Raw genomic sequence first — 27,724 nt, forward strand, 5'->3', positions numbered from 1 at the left:
TAGTTTTTTGATCCAAGGTACATGATTTTCTAATCCCGACTAGAAGTTTGAAACAAGATCAGAAAGGCCATTTGAAAGAAATTAAATGTAAAAAAAAAAAAATGGTTTACAGTTTTTAAGGGATTACCTTAGGTTTGGGGTAAGGATGTTTACTGTTCCACTTTTTGGTTCATAGGAAAATTGACTTTCATTTGACAATTATTAGAGATCCTTATTTTCATTTCAAATATTACCGGAAAATGCAACAACAACAAATTGCCACCTTTGCAGGCTATTAAGAACCAGAGGAGAAGCATCCTGGGTGTGTTTCCAGATCTCTGTTAGACCATTAAATTTTCATCCATATTTAACAAATGTCATTATTCAGTTTCATGGGGTCACTGTGTCAAAATGTCTGTGTTAGAACTTTAATTTATTTTCAGAGGTTCCTTTAAGTGGGCAGAAAGCATGGCATGTTGGATTGATTTACTCTCTTTAATTCATGCACTGGGTTGGTTTGCAGCTCAAAACTTATTCTGGAATGTATACTTAAAAATTAGAATTTATCGGCGCAGCAGCCGAATCTTACACCAGGACGGTCTCCCTCTCTTCTGCTTTCCTTCCTCTGGCTGGTTTTGTTTTAAAAGGTGGGTTCTTGCATTATGTCTCCAGGTAGCAGTAGCAGCCCTGCCTGTGTGGTATCCCTTACCAGATGGCCCTCTTAATAAATGCCTTGCTCTTGCCCACCCTCACTTTCTTGATCCAAATGTGAAATGCCAGCAAATAAATAAGAGCATTGTACTCTGATGAGTTCTCTTGAGATGAAGAGAAGCCCTGGGGAGAAGAAGCTAGAAACAGCTTTTCTGTTTGCTGGACTGCTCCTAATTACTGGCTAGTAGGGAGAAGACACTGTTTAGATAACATAGAATTTAAAGGGAGAGAGAGGGAGGGAGGGAGGGAGGGAGGGAGGGAAGGGAACAGAGTGAGGGCAAGAGGGAGTGTGTGTATGATTTCAAATGCCTTCGCTGACATGAAAATACTCCTGGATTGTTAGAGTCCATTTGAAATATTGTGCATGATCTTTGTGAGGGGACCACTGACTTTGGTCTCGGGGTAGGCAATTGCTGCGTGCAGATCTCCCTGCCAGACTAAAAGTGCAACAGAAATGAGTGGGTAATGAGAGTAGAGCAGCCAGTTCTTTAATTGAATTAAAAGCTGGGTGACATCAATGCAGACACCTGTCCAATTACAGACAGGGCAAGGTGTTTACCATTGCTGTACAAGCGATTCGAAGATGACAGAAATCTTTCCGCCCACAGATTAACATAATGAAGGAGAACAGATTACAGTGGATGCCGGCCAAACACCTAGGTTGGCAGCTGGGGGTGGGGGGGGGGGAGGAGTGTGCTCAAGTATGTAAATAGAAATGGGCTTTTTTTTTTTTTTTTTTACCTCCTCCAAAGATGTTTGGCCTCAAAAAAGGATGATGCCATTTTGCTTTGTGTCTCAGGCCTGGTTTCCGACCAGAGCATTTATACTTGTCTGCATCTAGTCAGAAGAGTTCATCGTGAAATGGCAACGTCACAGCTGGCTCTTCTTTCATCGTCTTCCTGCTTCTCAGCACACAGAGTTCTGTTAGAGGCTCAAAAGCTTGCACAGGGGATCCCTGGGTGGCTCAGCAGTTTAGCACCTGCTATTGGCCCAGGGTGTGATCCTGGGGTCCCAGGATCAAGTCCCCCCTCAGGCTCCCTGCATGGAGCCTGCTTCTCCCTCTGCCTGTCTCTCTCTCTCTCTCTCTCTCTCTCTCTCATGAATAAATAAATAAAATATTTAAATTAAAAAAAAAAAAAGCTTGCACAGCTGGGGTCAGGTCCACAATGACTTTCTCTTAGGTAGGCCGCTGCCTCCAATGACTGAGATTTCTCTTTGGCTCCTTTGAAACTTGAGGCTGGAGCAAAGAAAAGTGTTGGAGCTAATCATCGTTGGTCAAAAGAAACAACATCTGTTATTTGCCCACTCCCTGGACTGGATCGAAAGAGTGGGAGTCTCTTATAGGGAGGGGGACAGCTGAGTGGCTCTGAGCAGATGGAAAGTCTTCGTTTTTCCATCAAGCATCAAAGTGCCAACTTTAGTAAACCATTGTAAGAGCTGCTGGAAAATAGGACACGTAAAGAAGTGAAGGGACATGTCCTTTGCATTCAAGGAGCTCCCCCAAATCATTTTGAGGGACTTTTAAATTTCAAGGTTCTCCTGGATAAGGCTATTGCCCTCTGCTAGGTGGAAATCCTCAGAGCACAGAGTTTGGATTCAGATACACCAGGATGCTTAAATGTTCTACTGTGATGTGCTTTATTCCCGGAAATGAAGTCCCTGTCCCTATTCTTTCAGCTTGGGCTTTCTGCATGCACCAAGGCCCACAGGACTGCAATTCGAAGGGAATAAACTTACTTTACTTCAGGCTCCCTTGGTGTGGCATGTCAGGATTTCTCAATGTTAAGCATTAATGCAAAATGCATTATCGCTTCGCAGTGAGAGATCTGGTCCTGCTGGTGCCAATGATTTTAATCTGGTTACCAACACTCCTGTGTTTCATGGGATACTAACACTTTTAAGACATCAATAATGCTTACTTTATGCTTATTGAATGTTTTTTCAGCTCATCCTCTTCCATTATCAAAAGAGACTGGCAGGTTTCCTGACATGGTTAGGACCATTTTCTGATTTCACAGAGTTTTGTGGCTGAAAGGGAATTTGAGAGGTCATCTGGCTGGCCTAGAGGTAGGGGCAGTCTAAAATTCAAAGGAAAAAAAAAAGGCTCTTCTGTGATGTCTCTCAAAGAAGGAGACTCATATCCCAGCCAATCTCAAAATTTCTCACTGTCAGGATGTGCTCTTTTATTATAAATACCGCAGGTGTCATAAAGGGAGATTACCCCACTCTTATTGGGTTTTCTATGGATGCAGAATATATGCCGAATTTTTCTGCCTATGGTTCCTTTGCAAATATGTCCCGCTATATATTTTTCAGTATTCTTTTTAATATAATACTGAAAAGTACTTTCAATGATTATCCTTTTTCTTGGTCTTTAATTAAACATAGATCTCCTATCACACTGGGCTAGGATGTCCAGATTTTATAAATGCCCTTGTCTGCTTGCATATATGCAAGCATTCTGCTTTATGTATTAATCTATGTAGTACTACCATTAGGAACCTTCGAGCTCTAATATTTTCTTAGATTAGAAACCTTGTAAAGATCAAATGTGTTCTATCGCACCTCTCCCAGAAGCATAGAGAAGAAGAAATGATAAATACTTTTTGATGATGATATATTGTCATAGTAGTACTACTTTTTTTTTTTCCTAAAGAGTGTATAACCTAAGTAATATTTTGAAGTACGGCCATTAGGCCAGTCACTCAATGGTCTCTATGGATATATCCAAGAAAAGCTATCTGAGTTAGAATTGGAGAGAGCATACTTACTCCTTTTCTTTGGTAACAGCAGAACTTGTAACCATCAACTTCAATCCATTCTCATACCCTCTTCATACTGAGAAACAAGATGTAAACCACATGTCCCAGACAACAGGATGATTTTGTTCTGAATTAGGGGCAATGACTTGTTTGACCAGCCCTCCCAACCCCTCACCATAACCTGACAATAGAAAATGCTGAATCATTACACCACTCTTCTTTTTGAAGTGGATATTACTGATTTATGTTTGGGGAAAAAAATTATTCCAATGTTTTGATAAACTTTGTCTTTGAGACAAAACATTATGAGCAAGATCCCCACTGAAAATAGGAAAGAAATACCACTTCAGCCTCAGAAAGTGCAGCACATTTTTTGAAAGTGTGATTTACAAACCATCCAAAACTTTCCACCTGGGATTTGAAGTTGGCAAGAACCAAAACATCAGCTTTCTTTTTCTTCTTTTTTTTTTTTTTCTATTTTGCCACTCTCATTTCTCAGTGTTTATTATTGTTTCACCTGCCTTAAAATGGGAAATGTGAACACTTTGATGAATGGCCTAAAAGATGATCTAGTTTCTCTCCAGCATCTTTCTTTAAGAATCTCAGGATTTTTCTATGAAATACAATTTGGCCAACTTCTCTACCAAAGCACAAAGCTGAAGAAAGCAAGTTTTAAGAGTATTCCCTGATTTTTAAGATCCTTAAGGTTTAGGGGTGGAAAATTTAGCAAAGGAATTTTGTAATATGCATATACAGACAAAGTAACTCCTTTAGTGAAGGCAAGCGAGGTTAAATAAAACACTAAGGGCCATTTAGTGAATGTGAATTCTGTATATGCTTTGACATGATCCTTCTTAAAGTCTACGTTTAAACCTTTCTTGCTAAGTTATAATTCTGACCTTGTACTTCCACCATGATTTGGAAAGGAATAATGTCTTAGGGTAGGGTATTTTGTGAGGTCAGTTTTCAAAACTGTAAAATAATGGAACTACTTTCACAATGTTTCTCAATGATAGTATTACCTGGTTATATTAGGCATCTGCATACTAAAGATTTCAGAGCACCAACCTGTATGTGTATAACCACTGTGTCTCTTTGGACATGGTATTCCTCTGTCCCAACTAAATCATGACCATCCCTAAGACACAATGCTTTACACATATGTCACATAACTTAAGTGATAAACAAAGGAAGCTAATCTTATATCCCAACATGTTTTTCTTGTTTCCTGTAGGATTAAAAGTCATTTTCTGGGGGCTGTTTCATGTCTTGTTACTATGGCATTATACTCATTCAGACATGCCAGTTGTTTTATTTTAGACTCTTACAGTAGATTCAAACTTGGCAATGAGAAGACGTGACAAATAACCAAATATTTTCAAGGATAAAATGGCTAGAACATATCTCATAAGGCTACCTTAGATTTGAGTCTGGACTTTGGGGATTATGGTGAAATATTAAGAAATGGGAAAACAAAGCTCATGAAATAGTTTAGGCTGTCAGGTCTGGATTGGAGCATATTGAGGATGAAATGCTAGTGGGACATCCATGTGGGATATATGATCTGCATGTAGAGATGCAGAACCAGAGCTGGGGGGAGTTGTGAAGTCTGTAGATACAAAGGAAAGATGGGGCTTGATGAGCTAACAAAGGTAAGTGTTTAGAATAAGAAAGAAGCTTGAAGACCCAATCCTATAAAACAAAAGCTATTCTATTCAAAGGACTGTGAAGGGAAGCTGAGCCAATCAGGTTGAGGAAAGAAAGGTGCTCTCTGGAGCAGAGGAAAACAACTCAATGGCACAGAGAAAGCTCAGAGAGTCAAATCCCAGTAATAGAGGGAAGATGAAGATTTGAGAGAGAGTTACTTGATCTGATAGAGATTACTAGTGATCTTCAAAAGATAAAAATCAGGATTTCGTTGCACAACGCAGGCAGGAAATTGGATTGCAATAATAACAGCTTGAACTGACACAGCCTGTGCTAAAGCTCTCTCCTTACATAGCTCTGTGTTGAGCAATCTATACTCCTAAACTCACTCAATCTTGATAGTAAGACTATGGGATAAGGACTGTACCATCCCCATCTCACAGATGAGAACTGAGACCTCTTCTTCAAGACAGGTATTGTTATTACCTATTTATAGATAAGGAAACTAAGTCACAGAGATCTGAACAACTTGCCCAAAGCCATACAACAAATCAGTAGCAGAACTGGCATTTGAACCCAGGCAATCTGGCCTCTGTCTGTTCTCTTGACCACTTCACCACCACATGATGAGGATGCATAGGTAGCGATGTATACTTTCTCTTAAGATGTTTTGTGGAAGGAGAAATAACTTCTTAAAAGAAAATGAACTTGGAATACCAGTCATGGTCTGGGAATTTCAAGAAGTGACAGTCACCGTGCGTGGCAGGAATGAAGGAGAGCAGAAGGTTGGGGCATGAGGTGGATTCAAGATTAGGGGCTGCTGAATTTGGCATGACGGAGTCTTATGTGTATGTGTGTTGGGTCACTGGCTTGCTGTGTTCTTTGGCCATGAGTTAAGAGGATGGTGCCAGGTGTAGCAGAGAGGGGATCAGGGGTCCAGGGCAATGCCTGGGGAACTGTTGAAATGAAGACTTGAAGCCATCACTGGGGACTGAGGACACATTCTGCTTTGGCACCTCCCATGTGACCTCAGGTGCCAAAGCAGATCATGCTACGTTCTTTGCCTCATCGTGCTCTTTGCTCCTTTGATTTTTGAAAATTGTCTATCAGGGAGAGGAAATAGGAAAACATATTTGTTAAATTTTATGTTTGAATGGTACAAACTGTCAGAAATATTGGCACATTTAAACAATAATACACTCTCTAGGCTATTGAAGGTTTATGCAATAAAGGGTTACCATGACTGGGACCACCTTTTTTTGTAAGAATGATGACAATCTAGGTGGTTAGGATTAAAGGCAACTCTGAAGAATGTCCACAGTGAAAAACGATGGTGAGCAAATACACAAATATGTTTTTGATACCTCTTTAATTCCCAGGATTAAATAAATAAAGAGCTTCTGCCTTGATTATGAACATCAGTAAACAAAATGTGCTTTCATTTCTACAGGTACTTTTAATTGCCAAACAAATCTTATATATTCGCCACCAAGCCAGGTTAATTCAACACTTCCGTGTGCGCCACTTCTGTTTAAGACAGGTGTCTTAATTAAATAAACTAATAATTTTGCAAGTAGAAGCACAAAAGCATAATTATCTAATCTGCTAATTGTTCAACTATGTTGATTTGCATATTTGTTAGTTGTAACATGAACAAATAGTTTGTATACGTGTATCCTACCGCTAAAGTAATGAAGCCACTCTTGGGATTAGCATTTCCTATAGTGTGTTAATAGATGCTATGTAAAAAGGACGGTAGTTGAATAAGGTTGAAAAATGCTGGGTTAGAGAAAATTGGATAGTTTTATTCTGCAGGAGGTCTAGAATCCTAGAATGGGATAATATGCATGTTAACTATCAGATACTCTGTGCTCTGCTTCACGAACTATGTATGGAAACCCATTTTTACAGGGGAACATCTCAGGGCACTAATGTTCTGAGGAGCACATTTGGGGAAATGCTGTTTCAAGTAGTTTTAACAATAAGTTCGTCTCACAATTTGTTTCACTAGTCGCTCCGTTCTGTAATCAGCACACAGGCAGGAAAATGAATCATAGAGGCATATTTTTTGTGTGTGTCTATGTCTCTACATCTCTCTCTCACACGTGCACACACACACACACACACACACACACACACACTCTGCTCTTTATAGCTGCTTACAGTAAACATGCAAACCTCCTTTTTTTCCCCTTTTATTATAGGCATATTGACAGGCTTGCTACCCTTCAAAAACTATGCAGTAACCCTAACTGCTTGCACTTTGGCTGGCTGTACTGAGAGCTCACATGCATTGAACATCTCTACTCCACAAGAAGGTAAAGTAATTTCAAAGGTCTTGACTTCCACATTTCAGTTATGAATAATAAAATAGGAGAAGAGCTAAATGCTGCAAGGCCATTTGCTGGAAAACCCCAACCTAATTTGATGACAAAGTGCATTGCCAGGCCATAATTGCTCCATTTTTTGGGGGGGTGCGAAAATGAATCAAACTCCATACCCTTTAATGACATGCATCTTTAATAGCTGTAATGCAGATTAATGGGCTTTTTAATTGCTGTTACATTGTTCATGCAAGAGCCTTGTCATTAATATGAAGCATCTGAAAGATTAATGAAAGCTTCCTCATTTTACTATGGCTCAGAAGTAAATCTAGAGACAGTCTGACTAAAAAGAATTGATTGTACGGCACAGTATGAAATTGAGAATCAAACGGTTGATTTCCATGGTCTCTTTGAACTGCTAAACACCAGCACAGGCAACAATTATTTCAGTATGATGGAGCCTCCAAATGCCGGTTGAGGCATTATTAATCACTGCTCGGTTCCTTCTGACTGAAGTCTCACTTTTGTTGTACTTGGAACTTACAAACTGTTGGCATAAATTAATGTTTCAGAAAGCATACGTTAAGAAGGCAGTGAGAAAGAGAAAATATTTTAGCACTCCAAAGTGAAAGCTTTGCTCAAGCATCAGAACGCATCACTTCAAGAAATAACAGCCCTCCAAACATTTGAAGCATTGTTACTTCATATTTCTCTCTCCTGGATGAGAAGGATTACACATTCCTTCTACTGTCTAGTTGTCAAGTTATTTAGGAGATTGAAAAGCTTGATCCTCGGGGGAAGAGTCCGCCAGTCTCTCTGCCTCAGCATCCAGCCGTCCGCCCTTCCTGACTCCCTCTTTTCCCCTTCCCTCTTGCAAATCCTTTAGCAAGTACTCCTCACACAGAAGACATAAAAAGAGAAAGACAATGACCCATATGATGAAACAGGAGAGAGGGGTCTGTGAAATCCTTCGGGTGACCTTTTATTCTTTGTGCCTTGCACTTGACCCAACCAGAGCCTCCTCACCTGGACTACACTATTGGTAACCCATCACCCATGTTTTCTCAGGGTTCTCTCAGTCCAGTCTGCACAGGAAAGCACTGTTTCTCTTGAGGTGCCATTGCTTCCTCTGGGGCACATGAGCCATGGGATCATCTTGTCCTTTTACAAATACTTCCACCAGCCTCAGTATGGAGCAAGCTTCCTTATTTTCTCTATACCCATCACCTTCTCTGTCCAGGTTTTGCCTGGAACCCTTCAAACCTACTTCACAGATGTAGCCCTGAGGGATTCCTACTGGTCCAGTTCACCATTCCCTCTTCATTATTTAAGGAATTCCCAACTTCTAGCTTTTTCTTAAAGTTACTGCCAGCATACCAAACCAAAGATGAATTTGGGGCTGATATCTTAAAACTTTTAGTTCCTATGCTTCTGATTTATTCACCATTACAGAAAATGAACAGAACTTTATTTTTTAAAGACCTTATATACAATATTGTTTCCATATATAATTAATTCAATCCATTCTCTACTTGCTGGTTATTTTTATAGATACCTGTAGGGTTTTTTGTATCTATTATGAACCACCCTCACCAGTATTGTCCACCTTAGATCTAAAGCTCCTCAAGGGTAGGGACTCCATCTGTTCAATTTGCTTTAACAGGCACAGCCCCAAGTGGAGATTATGGGCTAATAATACCCTTGATGAAGTAATTCAAGCATCCGTCAAATGAGCTCATGTAATATTCCCCATCCATCATTGATGCAAATTCTCATAAATTCAGGACAGTTATTTAGTACTTTTCCTAAAGCAATTACTGACAAGCTGCCCACGAATCAGCAATATTGTTATGCATGGGACCTCAGGTTTATTTCATGATTTATTGGTTTGGGTCCAAAAAAGTTGGAATTAGAAAAGTAAACTAAAATTAGACTCTATAAATCTTTTTTTTTTTTTTCATAGCCCCGCAGGAAGTTCAGCCACCAACAGCCAAATCTCTTCCCAATTCTTTGGTACTGTCCTGGAATCCACCTAAAAAAGCAAATGGTGTTATAACTCAGTACTCTTTATATATGGATGGGATGCTAATCTATTCAGGCAGTGGAGAAAACTACACAGTCACAGGTAAGGCTTCTCTAGGTATCAGTAAATAGGTCTGGTCTATGTTAGACTATATATTTCTGGTATCTGTTGTCTATAGTTATCTGAAAATGTGGTTTTTAAAATTGGGGTACTTACTCAGTATCTCTCTTTTTTTTTTCTTATTCTGTCTCCTATTCTTTGGTCCCCTGTGTCACACTCACCATGCCCGGTTGAGTCCATGTCATTTCAAACAAGTTCCACAGTCACATGAGTTAACTACTTTAACATCCTCACGAGTGCAAGATCATCTTAAGACTCAGATGTGTGACTCGGTGTAGTCTGAATTTTTAATTGTTTGAGAAGAAGCATAGGGTAGATGCCCAAACTGTATTATAATGTGTGACGACACTTGAGTAAAATGAAGTAAATTGCTGAAAACCTTGTAAAATGCAAGAAGCCTATATTACATCTTGTTGCCAGGTATTCAAATCATGCTTCTGTTAGTGTAGTAGTTACAGTCTTTATATTTTATATAATATTTTAAATATTATATGTGACTATCAGGTAGGATATCATGAGTCCGATATTGATTGATGAAAAAACTGAGGCCTAGAGATATGACATTCTTCATGAGAGGTCTCAACAAGGGAGAGTCAGAGGCAGGATTAATCATTTATGTATTCACGCCTCCACATTAATGGCAGGTGCTGAGGTTGTAATAGGGAATCAGCCACACACTGACCCTCCTCTGTTGGTGCTTGTGTCTTCATGGGGACACAAACAGATGCAGGTATGAGGCATATGTGGACAGAGCTATGACGTTTACCCAGTGGCATCCTCAGAGTTTATAGTTTTTGTATCCTCTCTTGATGAAGAACCTTCATTTTAATATTTTGTTCCTCGAGGTTGGATAGAATTCTCTAATACATGTCCTAGGAGGTAGGTACTATTATGATTCCCAGCTTATAGATGAGGAAATTGAGGCAGAGCAAGTTTAAGGAATATCTTCAATATCACACAGAGCATGAGTGGGATTTTGATACCAATCCATGCATTCTGATGGTGATGAAGAGCCTTAAACAAGTTATGTCACATCTGAGACTTAGTTTCTGAATCTGTGTAATGGGAACTATTACAATTTTCAAGATTTTAAAGAGAGCCAGTTCTATAAATAAAACACCTAACATGTTCTTAGCACTTGGTAAAGAGAATACTCTTATTTCCTGTAGAATACAGAGTTCAGGTTTTAAACTTTAAAAGTTGATTAATCTTGTCCTATATCTGAAGGCAGTACTTTAATTAAATATTATAGGCCACAGAAATTCCTTCAAAAGAAATGAAAACATCATGGAATGAACTATACACATGAATTAATACTTAATATAAAACACTTCTGTAGGACCACAAAGTATCATCATGCATAATAGGAAAGCACATCTTTTAGGCCCAGTACAGACATTTCCTCTGAGAAGCCTTCTTTGATGTTCCAAGTATGAGTTGATATGCCGCAGGTATGCTCCTCAGATACCTATGTGCCCCCTCTTGTTTTTTTGTTTGTTTTTTGGTCTTGGAATAAGGTTACTTATTTACTTGTCAGTTTGCCCTTCTAAACCATATGCATGATAAAGACATGACCCTAAATGTCTTGTTCATTACTGCATCTCCAGGACTTTTCACAGAGTGGGACTAAATAGTGTTGAATGAATGAATTAAAGAAATCAGCTGATTGCTGGAAACAAAGAAGTGAGAAAGGGGAAATTGTGGAGGGTAGGAGTAGAGTGGGAAAGAAAAATGAGAGAGAGAATAAAAAAAGAAGGTGGAATAAGAAACTAAGATCCCCCCCCCCCCAAAAAAAAAAAAAAAGAAACTAAGATCCCTGCCACGTGTAGACATGACTGCAAACCCAGTCCATAAGGAAGTTGTGTGGCTGATAACAGGTCTCAAATGTAAGCCTTGACTATTTCCAAAATGTACAGAATGCCTGTGGGGTGACACTGTGCACAGCCAGAAAAAGAACAGTGTGAGGAAGACAGGTGGTCAGAATTCACATTGATTTCCAATACTGCTTCCAAAATGACGCCAATTCTGTTTTTGTTTGATCAACAGAACCATGTGACTTGGTGTCTGCAATGGAAAATCTTGGCAAATGTTATCATAGTGGATTAGTACACTAGATGCTCCCAAACATAATATAATGTAAAGAAAGTGAAATATTTTATATTAAAATATTAAATTTTATTAAAATATATATTATATATTTTTATTTAATATATATAAAATATATTTTACTATAGTTTTATAGTGCCTACAACCATCTTCTTTAGCTACAGAGGTTATAGATTCTTCAGTGGTTTTCATTTATTATGTCAATTTTTAAAGATTAAATCTTAGGTAGTATTTTTTTCCCTATAGCCTTCTTAGCTTCTAATAAGCAACTGTATTTCTTGTTCTCATGCCCAAATGGCAGAAGATATGAGACTGCAATACAAAGGAGAGAAGCAAAGCCGAGAACATTATGATGGGATTCAAAGTTGTGTGTGATTGCTCTAACATTAAAGCTAGGAAACCTGAGGCCTAGAGAGGTTAAGAAATTCCAGTCAGTATGGGAGGAGCCACTTCAAATCTGGATCTGTCTGGCCTCAGAGTCCATGCTTTCATTCTTTACACATTCTGCTGATCAACTTACTACATATTATGTAATTTTTACATAAATAAATATTCTATATTATTACACATTCACATAATGTGTAAATGTTTTGTGTAAATATGTAAATGATCAGCATATTAACATAAACATATTGTGTAAACATGCAAATATTTACACAGCATGTGAATGTTACATAATATGTCAACATCACCTATTTACATAAATAAATATTACAGATTATTACATATTATTTTATTTTTCCTCCCAACAACTCTGACAGGGAGACCAAAGCCTGATTACAAACCCCAGAGCACCTGTGTTATTCTTCTTGGGCTGCCATAACAAAATACCACCAACTGGCTGGCTTAAACAACAGAAATGTATTTCTCACAGTTCTGGAGACTAGAAGTCCAAGATCAAGGTGTTGGCAGGTTTGGTTTCTCTCGAGGCCTCTCTCCTGGGCTGGCAGACAGCTGCCTTCTCACCATGTCCTCCCAAGGTCTTTCTCCTGTGCGCACAGCCCTGGCGTCTCCTCTCCTTATGCGGTCACCAATCCTGTTGGATTAGGGTCCTCTCCTTATGCGGTCACCAGTCCTGTTGGATTAGGGTCCCTTATGATCTCATTTAACCTTAATCACCTCTTCAAAAGTCCCATCTCCAAGTATAGTCACATTGGGAGTTAGGGCCTCAAAATGTGAATTTGGGGGAACACAATTCAGTCCATTAGAGCACCCTAAAGTGAGTGTTTTTTCTACTATGAGCATTGGCTGAATGCCCACTTCTGTACAGATTCTTGAATTGTGTGAGGATTGAAGAAAGTGGCCATTAGGATCCCTTTCAACTCTAAGATTTTATATGTGTAATATGCACTAATTTCGGGTCATTTATGTCTTCAAAGTCCACCTGTCCGCTAGGAATCACAGAGAAGGCCACAATGGGAATTCCCAAAAGGGAACCTGTGTTTCTAAAGTCAGTCAGCAGGAGGCTGATAGAGGAAACTGCTCTAGCCACTTGAACAGGTTCTAGCCAATTCTGACACTGAATCTGTGTCATGTTTCATCATCATATGCATCCATGATATCATTGGTACTTGTTGCTCGTCTTTGTATGAGGATCTTTGTGAACTAATCTCCTTTCCATGCTGAGATGGATTTGCAGGTAGAACCTGCACTCTTGAGGGCTGGTGCTATCAGTAATAGTGAGAATTTAGGGCTACTGGAATGGGTCTTTTCAGTGCTGAAGTGTCTATTCCTAGGGAGATAGAGAAATAGAAGATGCAGTCTAATGGATTAGAGAAATAATTGATAATATTTTTCAATTATAAAAGCACTATATGCTTATTGAAGATAAGTTAAAACATACAGATGTCTAATACCTGATAATCCCACCGCACTGATAGAAACTCAATATAAGATGTAATTCCTTCTAGTACTTTATTCATTTTAACAAAATTGATCTAATGTATAATTTTGAATCCTTGCATATTTCCTTATTATGACTACATCCCATTTTATGAAGCATTTTTTTCTGAAAATATTTTGGAATATTTTAATACTAATATTATATCCCATCCAAATGTACACTAATGCATCTAACCACTTGAAAGAGTTCAAGTTTCTAATTTATCTCTCTTTTAAATGTGTTGTGAAAAATATTATTGCATGTAATCTTTGTTTATTAGATTCCCAAAAAGGGAACAGCAAAGTCTAAGGTAGTGGACCTTTCCAAAATATTTGATATACATTTTCATACTGTTTCCCAGGAACATTCATCAGCAGGATATATTATATTCTTAAATCTTTGATAATTTTGCAAGTGAACAATATTATTTTTGTCTGCATGTTGAACTACTAGATATAGGGTATGCTTTTTGCATGTTTATTAGAAATGTGTATTGTACTTTGATTCAGTTGATCACAGTCTTGAACAAAAATTTAGTAAGTCAGGAATAGTTTGGAATTTTCTCACGAACTGTGTTTTATACCCTGTTTTCCCTGGTTGTAATCATCTGCACTATTTAAAATTCCTGATTTCTACCCTATCAAAAACTTCCTTAATAACCTGGCTTAATGTGTCCTCCTACATATTCAGTGTCAACCTCTTTTTCCTCACTCTTAACTCCATTTATTTGTAGCTTCCTCTTAAGTTCCCACATAGAACCAACATTCTTCTGTTATGTGTAGCAAATGGATCTTGCTGCCATGGTGAACACAGGTAAAAGTAAATGCATTTCAATTCAGAAGCCACTTAGCATCTCGGTGACTTGATTTTTTTCTTCTTTCTCTTAAATATGAAGCATTAAAAGTCAAAGGCATTGCTGCACCTTGAGTTAGTACAAAATATATTTAAAAATGCATACAGTTCAAATTTTTTGCCTTGCATAGGCCATAAGCTAGTAGTATGGTGGGTCAGTTGTGACACTGAAAAATGAATCCAGTTAGAGAACCTCCCGAAGGCTGTTGATGTTTGCTATAATAAATAGCACACACTTTAAGTCAAACTTTTTCATTCTGTATTCAAAGGTAATGGATTTTTCGTAACCATAGTAACCTTGGTGTATTTCTGGATAAATACATGAGGTATATACATTCTAGTTTTATTTTTGAATATAAACTACCACATTATGTATTACTAATAATATGAAAAATAGGATGTAGGTTAGTATAATGACAGCTTAAACTAGTATGCATTTTTCTTCTGCAAAAAATAAATATTTATCAAAAGTATAGGTTCAATTAATTTTTCCCCCAGTTTTGTGGTATTCTGGTGGTGCCATTTATCTTTTTTTGCGAGATCTCCATTAATCTCTTATTTCTGTCCCATAACAGATTTTTAAGAATTTCGAGGTAAAAACAATTGTGCTTTAAAGCTTATGATTAAAAACATTATTGAAAGATTGAAGGACCTATATTGATACCACCTGCAGAGCTATTGCGAGCCACTTAAGATGTGTGTTTATAGTATGTTCATAAACAGGTAGGAAAAAAGAAACCTTTTGTGAGACTGTTCAACATCCCAGGATTGTTTCAAAGTTCAGGCTAGCTAGCATCCTGATTGATGATGACTATCCAAACTGTAGCCAACCAGATCATTCTCATTTTAAATGAGCACCCTACCAGAAACTGGCAATCTTTAAGAAGTTTGTGAGATGTTTCAGAGAATCCTACAAAGTTTTCAGAGATGAAGATAGCAAGATGGTGGGAACTGGGAGAAGTATACTATGGTCATGACAAGGACGTTTCTGTGAGTTGTGTGAACTGGTAAAGAAAGAATAGTGATCCCTCTGGACAGTTCTTTTTTTTTTTTTTTTTTCTTTTACTACACAAATTGTTGTTGGTGAACCCACCTAAGTCATTGCTGTTTGTAACTTCTAGAACTCCAAACGGGTAAAGGTCAATAAGGACTCTGTAATTTAGATATAGATGTATCAGACCAAACCATAAAACACGTGTAATTTCAAGTGTGTCATCTAATAAATCTATAGTAGGATTGAATATTTTTATGGATAGAATATTCTTATGGATAGAATAAGAGTGGCTGCTTTCCAGCACCAGAGAAGGCATCTTCCCACTGCTGCCTCATCAGGACCTGGGCTTCTATCACCAAATGCTAAAGAAGCAAGGATAATAGCAATGTATGAGGTGAGCATGTGTGTATGTGTGTGAGAGAGAAAGAGAGAGAGAGAGAGCAAGAGTGAGCATATGACAGAAACAGAGAGAAAAGGAAAGGAAAAAGGAAAAGTAGATGAATATCTGGTAAATTTAGATAATAAGTATTTATATCTTTAACCAACTAAAAGTGGTTAAAAAAAAACTGGGTTTTTTTTTTTTTGTCTCATTTGCCAAGGTCACAAAGAACCATGTATAAACAGCAAAATAGAAATGTTCATCTTGAATCTTCCAAACACTTAAGTCTGACGACGAGAAATTTATTGCAGAAGAAGCTGTATTGCTTATGGCACAATAAAAAGCATTTAAAGGTTAGGTACTTCCAACCAAGCGTTATAAGAAACCTTACCAATTCTCTACAAATTTGAGCTAGATTATATTCATTCACACTGATGGGTTACAAAAGATCCTTTCTTAGCAAAATAAAACTTCACTTTAACCTTGATATTTTCTGTAAGATTGCATTTTTGAATACCCAATGCAGTGCATCTAAATCACTCCTTTTTGCATAAAATAACATTATTGAGGGGATACTGTTAACATGCTTGTGTTCTAATCCATAAGGCCGAGTATTAGTAAGACAGTTATATGAGGGTTTTCAGGTAAGGCAATGATCTCATCTATGAGTCATGATGCTTCTTTATTACAAACTGAAGTTGTACTTTGTGCCCTTTTTATGTCACAGACATGTAGCCTTAAATTATAAAAAGTCTAAGAAACCTTGAGGCTACAAGGGGAAAAAGCCTAAATTATGAAAAGAAGCTAGATCACTAACTCTGTGATCAAAGACTCCGGGAGAGTTGCTCAAGGCTTGGCCACATACCACATCCTTGGGTCAATGAACAGGGGATGCTTTACTCTTAAAGAGTAACTTAGTGACTAAGGGCCAAGTGAAATGAAATAACTTGTACAGATGTCCAAATATCAGTTGTGGTTAATTGTAAACAATACAACCAAACTGTCACTTTGACTTTAAGATATTTCTACAGTGTACCAGTATGTGAAGAAATTAAACATGTTTAGATTTATATTTTAAGATCCATATCCAAATATTATCTATAATCTGTTAACCTAAGTGATGAATATTATCTTCTCAAATGGTAGGAAAGGTCTTTGTATTTGGAGAGATTTTAGAGGAACAGAGGGAAATAACACCCAGGTAGGAAAGTAGTAGAGTTCAATCTGGAAAAGTGATGGAAAATGCCCTTCCATTGAGACCTTTACAAACAGAAGCTAACTGCTATTCCAAACACCATGAGAACTGCCATCATTTTTTAATTTTTTTAAACTTTCTAATTGAATGATAAATTCTTATCAAAAGCATATCTTGAGCATACAACTTGATGAATATTCACAATCTGAACACTTCCACGGAACCAGCACCAAACCAAGAAATAGACACTTTTAGCACCCTAGAAGCCCCTTGTTTTTTGCCTTCAAATCTTGTCTACTGACTCAGGTGACTGCTTTCCTGCTAGCACAGATTTGTTTGCGCTTTTCTTTTTTCTTTCTTTTTTTTTTTTTTTTTTTGCTTTATATGGACGGAAGTAAACAGCATTTATTATTTGTTTGTTTATTTATTTATTTGTTTGTTTATTTATTTATTTACTTTTGTCCCCACCTTCCTTTGGAGGATATAGGTAGAGACAGACAGTGGATCAGTGGAGTAGTCTTTCATTTACCCTGAATGCTCTGACCTCTGGATCACTGCTATAACACTATTAGTTAATATTTTCTGACTTTCTAGAAAGCCTTTGGAATATTTATGGAATGAAACATCTGCCTCTTCCTCCAAATACAAAACAAAGAAATAATTATAGAAAGTCTTTATCTATGAAATTGAAAGTTAGCTCATGAAATCACTGGCCTGTGTACACCAGCAGAATAACTTCCAAATGTCCGTCCACTCGTGGAGTATTGTATGGCCATATACCTTATGGAGCAGTAGAAGAATATTGAAAACTGTGGAAGGATATAAAAACAAACACTTTAGTAGACAGCATGTAACACATGAGTCTATTTTACTTAAATATCTGTGTGTATACATGTATACGTGTGTTTATATATACCCATGTGTTAATAGTGGTTATCTTCCAGTAATGGGATTTAAGTGTTTTATTTTCTTTAAGGGGAATCTTTTCATATTTCATATTCTCTACACTCTAGGTATTAGAAAGCAGAATTTTCATAGTATTTTTTCATGATTTTAATATCTATGATAGAATTGGTTTAAAGGATGCATATTTCAGGACTCTATCACCCATTAATTCTTCTCTTTTTTACTTCTCTCTAGTCTTTACCTTGATATTTAATGATGTCTTATTCATCTGTTTTAGCCAGTGTCAATGACAGTCTTCTCCTTATCTCCAGCACTATCTACTACCACCCAAATGTCACACAATGTGTTTGATGATCTACCTCAATTCACACATTTTCCTTTGACTCACAGAATCTTTCCTATAATTTTCCTACAAACTGGTCACTGAAATATATTCTATCTTGTAACAGAAACTTATTTAAAGGGGATAAATCTTGATCGAAAACAAAAATATAGGTTTATTGAGTACAGTTATCGTGTAATTACTTTCATAATCTCTATAGTACGTATCATAGAAAGAAGGACCCTATTGGCATCTAGTAAACTCTAATTGCATTGAGTTGAAATGAACTGTATTAAGTTTAAAAAACACAGAGAATCAGTAAACTAATATTTTAAAGTAAATGACAACAAACACCGATGCATAATTCAGCAGTAATTAATATGCTAAATGTGGTAAACAGTCTTAATGAGGTAGGCTGTGCCTGTAGCTTCTTAGAAATTTTCATGTAATTATCCAATATGTAGTTTTTTGTTTGTTTTTTTTGTTTTTTTTGTTTTTTTTTTTTTGGTTAAACTACTTGTGTAAGTTTGCTAGGGCTGCCATGACAAAGTAGTTAAACAACAGAAATGTATTGTCTCACAGTTCTAGAGGCTAGAAGTCCCAGATCAGTATGTTGGAAGGGTTAGAGTCTTCTGAGGGCCATAAGAGAGAAGGTGTTCTGTGCCACTCTCCTCCTGGTCTCTGGTAGTTTGCTGGCAATCATTGGCATTCCTTGACTCGCAGATGCTTCATCCTGTTCACCACCTTCATCTTCACATGGTGTTCTCCCTGTGTGCTTACCTGTGCCAAATTTCCTCTTTTTATAATGACACAAGTCATATTGGATTACAGTGTCATCTTGACTCATTACAGGTATAGTGGCCCTATTTCCAAATAAGGTCATGCTCTGGGATGCTGGAGGCTAAAATATCAACATATGAATTTGATGAGGCGGGGATGGGGGAGACACAATTCAATCTATAATTCTATATATTTGATTCTGTGCTTAATAATATCCTAAGACTTCCTTCAAAGACCTAAAAGATATCAGAGAAGATAGGCATCTAATCAAAATTGGTTTAAAAATGGATACATTCCATGACAGTAATACAGTTTAGAAAAGAGATAATCAACAACTATCTGGAAAAAGTCCTTCATTCAGTGAATATTACCGGGTGTCTACGATGTAGATACTTACAACTTTTCTGAGCCTTGAAGAGCCAATGGGAAAACACAAAGTGCCAAGAGTCTGCCCTCAGGGAGCTTATAGTACAGTGTGTGTGTGTGGGGGGGGGGGTTAGAGAAGGCTTCATACTGTTCATGTTATATTGCTTAGACCTTCTTGAAGTAAATGAAAACTGAGTCTCTCCTGAGGATAGAAATTTCTTCTTCAGTCATCAGGCAAATGTAAATCATTCTTTGATGTCCGTGTAATTCAGAAATCAAGAGGATTGGGTCAGCACCCTCTGATTCTCTTTTACCATAGATCTTTCCAGATGATGAGTTTTTTACCTTCCTGTAGTATTGACTGATCTTATAAGATCCAACCTCTTTGGCTAAAGGGAGTTCTTTTCTCTGTTTTGCTCATCTTTGCTAACATCCTGCTTCTGTTGCCTGGTTCAATAAAGGCTTGAGCCCCTATATGTGCCCCGTCTTCTTTTTCTACCCCAGGTCTGACAGTATCCTGTGTTGTTTCATCTGTCATGGGAATAGCCCATTAGATAGACCAGCCCCCCCACCATCTTTTATCTTTTCATCTCTAGGAAACTCAACTATACCATTAAGTTATTTATCCTCATTTCAGTACCTTGTACCTTACCATCACCTAGAAGTGCTCTGTGTCTAACATATTAGGCTCAAATCTGCCACTATCCAAAAACAAACACCCATTTTCCAGCTCTTTCACTCATTTACTCACACTGAAAATATTTATGTTCTTTGAAACTCTCTGTTTCTTATTCTCCTGCTCTCACCATCTATTGGACCCTGTCTTTCCTTGCCTTCTAAGGTAACTCCATAATAACTTGAAATATTTTCTTTTCAGTATTCTTAACTTTCTTGCCCCGTTATTATTTCAACATACTCAAGTGGCAATCCACAAACTCTAGATGAATGTAATTGTGTTCTTGGCACCCAAACCTGGGGTCCTGAGCTCTGCTGAAGAAAATCTAGTAAGCATCCAGATTGGTGCCATCCTAATACCCAATGTTCTCCATTCATTGATAGGCTTCTAAATGCTTGCTCTGCACCATTGTTTCCTGAGTGCACTTTGCCTCACATTCCATTTTGGTTCTTCAGTCATTGATCACAGTTCTTCAAACCCTCGTCTCCCCGAATCTGAGTCCATGACTTTGCTTTCTATCTCAGACTGAAGTTCTTAACTGGGATTCCTCTGCTTGCTGTCACAGAACCTATTAACTTTTCTACACCAGAATCAGTGTTCCCCTTCTTCCCATAGCAAACAAAGAAGTATCCATTCTCCTGCAGAGGGCTAATCCCCCTCTAGATCATCTTGTCCTACCTTGGTGAGTACTTCTGTAACAGCCTGACTTTTCTTTATCTCTCTACCTGTACTAGTTCTTTCCATCAGCATTTCTAGAGACTCACATTCCTTACACGTGGGAGAAGGAAAGAGAGAAACATGGAGAAAACTTGTCCTGGTTCTGAGTTTCATCTTCCACTCCTGCTCCCAAGCTCCCCAGCTGGCCTTTCTCACCTTCACAGCCACAGTCCTTACCTCCACTGGCTCATTTGCTTTGCCTCCTTACCTTCCTGGAGCTTACCTAAAAAGCCAACCAGCTATACAAAAAAAAAAAAAAAAAAACAAAAAAAAACAAAAAACAAAACAAAACAAAACAAAACAAAAGAAAAAAACAAATTTGGTGCCTAAAACAACAGGAAATATATTCTCTCATAGTCTGGAGACTAGAAGTCTTAAATCAAGGTGTCACCAGAGCTAATTCTCTCTCTAAGAACCATAGATGGGTATCCTTCCTTTCCCACCCCAGCTGGTCATGGTTCCTGGCAGTCTGGAGCATTCCTTGGCTTTCAACTGCATCATTCCACTTTCTGTCTCTGTCATATGTGCTTGACATGTCCAGGTTTCTCTCATCCTGTAAGAACACCAGTCTTGTTGGATTGAGAGTGCACCTTAATTCAGCATGACCCCATCTTAACTTGATCATATCTGCAAAGACCCTGTTTCCAAATAAGGTTACATTCACAGATAAAATAGGGGTTAGGTTTGAACAACTTTTGGGGGGACAAAATTCAACCCACTACCCCTCCATTGGCTTTATCAATAATTGGCCACTCAATTGAAACCATGCTCACCAAGGGGGTCAAAGTTCTTATGTTCCCCAATTCAGGGACCATGTGAAAGCTCTATAGGTCATGGCACTTTGAAAGATTGTTGATCATTTCTTCATCACAGAGGTTCTTCTCTTAGTGTCTGGGATGCTCCACCTTCTCAATTTTCCTGTTACTGCTTAAGCTCTCATGTGTCTTCTCTTCTTCCTTTCCCTCTACCCACAAATGTTAGTTTATCTCGGGGTTCTTCTTGGAACACTCCACACAATATTTCTGTGGTGATTCAATCCTTCTCTCCAGTTCTGACATTTTTTCCTGAGCTATGTACATTTTCTAACTACATATTGGACACTCCTGCCTCAGGCATTTTACTCCAAGTCCCCAAAACTGAATTCATTATATCTGCCACCTCCCATAAAATATATTCTTTTTCCTGAGTTTCTCATCCCAGAGAACAGTAACACTATTCACCTCTTTGCCAGAAATAAAAACCTGGATTAATCTTTCACTTTTTATTTTTTATCCCTCATATCCAACCCTAAAATAAATTCAAACTTTTTACATTGGCCGACAATGCTTCTCTGACTCCTATCTACTTTCTCAAGCATATACCATTCTCCTACTCCTATCTATTTCTACAGTCCTGTGCTGGTTTCCTTTCTGTTTCTGCTTATTTGGTTTGGTTTGGTTTGGATTTTTTTGGTTTTTTTTTTTCAAAATGCAATAAGCCCTTTCCCAGGTCTAGACCTTTGAACTTGCTATTTTTTTCTGACTGGAATTCTCATCCCCCAGTTAAATGAGTAGATCATTCTTCTCCTTGAGTTCTCAGATAGAACAAAACTTTCTGTGTATCAGTTAGGACAACCTAAGTGATGTGACCACACACACACACACACAAATTTCTATTAGCAGAAACACTCTAGAAATTCACTTGTCCTTCAGTTAACAGCCCTGTGCCAGTGAAGAGTTCGATTAGCAAAGCTTCCATCCTGTACACAGTCATTCAGCATACCAGGTGGATGTCCGGTCTGCCGCACCTTACACATGACTCGCAAGGTTGCTCTGGAGTTTATCTCCTTGGCTGCATCAAGGAAGGTAAGGGGATGAAGGATAGAAAGTTGGAGATTTTTATGGGTCAGGCCTGGGAGTGACCTATGTTACCTCTGCCCATGCTCTAATGGCCATGACTCAGTCTCCCAGTGGCATAAACTGCCAGGGAACTTCAGGAGGCAGCCTAAAACAATGCCCACCCTCCAGCTCATAGTTCTGTAAGTCAGAAGGTTGGGTAGGCTTGGCAGGGTTACTCATTAGGGTCTCATTAGGGCAAGATCAAGAAATTGGACAGGTCAGGCTCTCCTCTGGAGGCTCTGGGAAAGAATTCACTTCCAAGCTCATTCAGGTTGTCGGGAGAATTCGATTCCTTGCAGTGCCAGTGCTGACATTTCTGTCTCCTAGCTGGCTGTCAGCCAGGGGCTGCTCAACTTTTAGAGCTTCTCACATGGCCTCCTCCACCTCCAGAGCAAGAACCTCTCTTGCACCAAATCCCCTTCATGCTTTGAATCTCTCTGACTTCCGCTACCAGCTGGAAAAAAAGGCTGCTTTTAAAGAGCTCATAGTTAGATTGGGCACACCAGGGTCATCTCTTTTATTCATAAAAGGCAAGGTAATCATGGGAGTGATATCTCATATTCTCAGGTTCCACCCATCCTCAAAGAGGAGGAATTTGTACAGGGTTCAGAGGAAGAATCACACAGGTGCTAAGCCGTGGTTTCCTGGTAAAACAGAAATAGAACTACCTTAGCACTTAGTGGGAGAATTAAATGTGATAATGTATGTAAAAGTGGTTAGTGTGGTGCTCACAAGTCTTTCATAACATAGTAAATGATCAACAATCATGTGCTATTAATTGTAGAAATGATACAATGATATTGTTATATCATAGCAAAGATTCAAAGAAAAAGAATCCCCTTCAGACATGTCACTCAACTACATATCTATTTAGATGCTCTTGTTGAGCATCTACTGTGTATGTACAAAGTTGGAAGTTACATAGCTGATTAAGACATTTCCATTTTTCCTCAAATCATTCCCAGTTCAGTTGCTTAGACAGAAATAGACACAACTAAATATAATGCTGTCCAGCAGGTGGTGAGTTCTTTGACAGATGTGAGAACAAAGGGAGAGGTAATCAGGAGGATTAAGTGTCACAAAGGAAGTGACTTTTTGCAGGCTTTCGAGTAGAGTTTCAGAACTGGAAATCAGGCAAGCCTAAGGACCAGGGCAGAAGAGTCAATGGCACAGTGCTGTCCATGTGCATTTCATGAAAATTAAATAGGGCCTTGCTTAATATGACTGAGTGCCCTGGGTAGCTGGTCAGGAACAGTGAAAAGCGAGGTGAGAGTCAAATTATCAAAGGTGCTACAGGTACGTTGAGATGTTCGAACTTTGTTCGGAGGCAATGGAGGACCACTGAAGGATTTACAGTAATGATATAGCATGAGCTAATCAGTGTTTTGGAAAATAAATAATTGAAGTAATGACATTAGTCCAAAGTAGTCACGGCTGAACCCACACAGCTGTTGTCTCCATTCAGTAGGTGAAAAAGCAAGTAGGTTAGAACTTTAAATGCAAGAAGCTAATTGGACTTAGCAATACAGATGGCAAAGGATGAGCAAAAGAGAAGAGAAAGCATTATGTTTATTTGTTAACAGCTCTATTGTATTATATTTCTGTACATTAGTCAGTGTAAAATCAAATCTACTTATTTTAAATCCTTTTAAATGGTGTTTAAATATCTCCTGATGACACAGTCTGCTAAAGTATTTACCCTTGATACAAATTTCCATTAACCTTATTGCAGATCCTAAGCCTGAAATTGTATATTTTTAGGGTCCTCGATTATGGAGTAAAGCCCAGTGACATCGTTAAGAAATCATGTCTGGATAAGCTTTAGTGTCATTGTCTTTCTATCCGATTTAGGAAATTCAGCAAACTAGAGGAGAGTAGCACTATTAACCGACCCTACATTCTCAGATTATGAGGATGCCCTTTCTCTAAAAACAAAGACAGAGAGGAATTAAACCTTTAAAGTCATAAATGATATAGAGAAGTGCCCAGTACACAGACATCAGTGATATTTGGGGAATTTAGTTGTATTGAACATGTAAGAGTAATAAAGGAGTCAGAGACTAAATTCAAAGCAGTCTTCCCTCGTATCTTACTTTTCTCAAATTTTGATTGTTTTCAGAGAGTCTATAGAAGCCTTCCAATTCCCTAAAGGATAATGTTCACTTCACATTTTTATAAATTATTTTCAAAATAGTATCTTTGTATCAGAGATACAAACAATTAATGACCAAGAAAGCTTAGGTTACTTCTAGTAAGGAAAGACTCAGTAATAAAACCAGAAAGAAAAAAAAAATTTTTTCATTCACCTAACTACTTGATAGCTATCTTATATTGAAAATGTCTTTTGTGATATATTGGATTTTATCCATGACAAAAGTTTGAGTGCTTCAAAGAAGCAATTATTATTCATTCTTGGTTTTACAAAGTAAATATACTTATGAGTCCTGAGTCTTTTAGCTGCAAGTGGTAGAAATCCAACGATTTCATCTTTGTTTCTTTCTGGAATGGGAACCACTCTCTATTGTATTGTAACATGTAGTCTTTCTTCATGGACTGGAGAACATAGTGAGCACCAATTCTGAGTTCTTCCCCCACAGCTGGACCACCTCCTCAAATCCAGATTGAAAAATAAAGGATGCTGATTGTTCCATTTTGGATCATATGTCCACCTTTGGGCCAGAGAGGTAGGATCTAGCTACTGGAAGAAGAGAAAGAAAAATATAGCCTCTGAAAAAAATCATTATGAATTAGAGCACCATTCCAAATGTCGACTGTTAAAATTGCGAAATTTGGCTCATTTGTTAAATTTACAAATACTAGAATCTGCCAACAAAGCCTCAGCCTTACTTACATACATATATTTTTTCATTTGAATGTGTTTTATAAATCACTCAACTCTGCTGTCCACCCATGTTCTTCCTTTTGAGAATTTCCCTAAAATTTTATCTATTTTCTTAAAATTGCATCTCTATTTTGTTGATTTATTTTCTCCCATTGTTGAAACCCTCAAATCTTATCAGTGCATGGCTTCCTTTCCAAAATAAGAAATGATTGTTTAGAATATGCCTCTACTTTTTTTGTATGGAGACCACTGATTCCTTGATTTTTTTTTCAAGTTTATATTTAAATTCCAATTAGTTAACATAGAGTGTAACATTAGTTTCAGGTGTAGAATATAGTGATTTATCACACATGTATAACACCAAGTGCCCATCACAACAAGTGGCCTCCTTGACCTTTATCATCTGCATTGGAATATCATTCCAGAGCATTCCTGATGCCATTAGTGATGCATTACACCCATGATGTCATTTTTGTAGCTAAAGTCTAAATACCTTAAGTGCCCTACCCACATTCGACTGTGTTCATTCAAAATGTATATTTAAAATATTACCTATTATTTTTCCAGTACGAAAATAATTGGTGAAGATTGAGTTATTAATTGTCTTATTTTTGGTTTCGGTCAGCTGCTTTAAATCTGATGGATGTATAGCACTAATAAAAATAACCAAATATAGTAATAAGTAGCATTCCAAACATCTTTCTGACTTTTACCATCAATAAAAGACTAGTTATACAAGTTATGGTTAATAACTAATATGCACACTGGGTATATTACATGCTCATTTAATAGAATGAACAGATCTTTACCAATCAGGTAGCACCTTAAAGTATATCATAAAGTACTGGAGTGGAAAAGTATATTTTATAGTCCACTAACATTTTCATATTTGGTTATATACTTAGATTTCCTCTGGAGGTATACATAAAAGTATAATAATTGCTAAGATTCTAGAAAGGAACTGGATAACTTGGGAATAAGAGTAGAGGAAGATTTGATTTTCATGTGAGCTCTTTTGTATTAGATTTTGTACTATGCCTATGTATTAATCTGTTATCCATTCAAAATTAAGTATAATTTAAAAACAAAATTATTACAAAATGGTAAATTCTAAGTACAAAAGAAAATTTAGAAAAAAAAATTAAAGTTGTCCATAATTTCACCCACTGGAGACAATCACTAATCACATTTCAACTTGTATATTCACCATCCTCTGATCTCTTTTTGTTGATGCACAGATATGCACATACAACTTGGGTCAGATTCTTTTACAATTTTTTACCACTTTACGATATATAGTGATCATATTACCAAATTACTAAATTACTTTCTAAATCCTGCTTTAAACACCTGCACAGTATTTTAAAATATTTCACAATATACTTAAGCAAATCATTATAATATTTGGATTATTTCTCACTTTTTTCTGTTATAAACAGTACTGCATTTTTAACATTGTTTTATATAACATTTTGTGTGTGTGCATTTCTAATTCCTTAAAATTAATTCTCCAGATATTTTTGTGTGTGTGGCATTACTTAAAGGGAAATATTCTTCTTCCTATTTTATAAATATTTCTTAATATACATTAAAAATACTTAAAATTTGCATGTACACTCTATCATAGTTCTTGTTTCCCATTTTGGTAATTTTTTTTTACTTCATTTATGGTGGGGTTTTTAAAATATTTTATTTACTTATTTTAGAGAGGGAGAGAGACAGCATGAGCAGGAGGGGTAGAGGGAGAGGAAGAAAGAGAATCTCAAGCAGACTCCATGCTGAGCACAGAGCCCAACATGAGGATCAATCTCATGACCCTGAGATCATGACCTGAGCTGAAACCAAGAGTCAGATGCTTTACCACCCAGGCGGCCCACTTGCGGTGGCTTTTAAATGAAGTCATTTTGCTAAAACTTGTAGTCAAATCTAGAAATACTTTCCTTCATAGATTCTTCCTTAGATAGAAAAACATAAGTAGATTTTTCTCACCTTCAAGAACAGTGAATATCTTTTGATTTTTTTTTGGTGATAATTTATATTTGCAAAATATTTTCACATGTACCAGCTCCAAAAGTCTTTAAATGACCCAGTGTTGTATAAAGGTTAAACAACGTTATTCCCATTTGGTAGATAAGGAGATAGAGATTCAGAATTGACTGCCTGGAATCATAAAGCTAGTTAATGGCACAACTAGGATTAGAATTTTGTTACTCTGATAACTCTCTGAATCCCAAATCCCAAATCTCAAGCAGATGAGTTTAAAA

General features: G+C 37.4%; 1 protein-coding gene across 1 annotated transcript in view; it reads left to right on the forward strand.

Moving 5' to 3' along the window:
- Nucleotides 1-27,724, forward strand: part of USH2A (usherin) — a 691,295-nt gene that overhangs the window by 298,204 nt on the left and 365,367 nt on the right. The window contains exons 30-31 of the mRNA XM_072814508.1: nucleotides 7,304-7,417; nucleotides 9,387-9,548. Coding sequence (XP_072670609.1) covers nucleotides 7,304-7,417; nucleotides 9,387-9,548 — 276 coding nt within the window. The remainder of the gene's footprint in view (nucleotides 1-7,303; nucleotides 7,418-9,386; nucleotides 9,549-27,724) is intronic.

This window comes from Canis lupus, chromosome 38 (assembly GCF_048164855.1).
Source record: "Canis lupus baileyi chromosome 38, mCanLup2.hap1, whole genome shotgun sequence".
Taxonomy (NCBI): domain Eukaryota; kingdom Metazoa; phylum Chordata; class Mammalia; order Carnivora; family Canidae; genus Canis; species Canis lupus.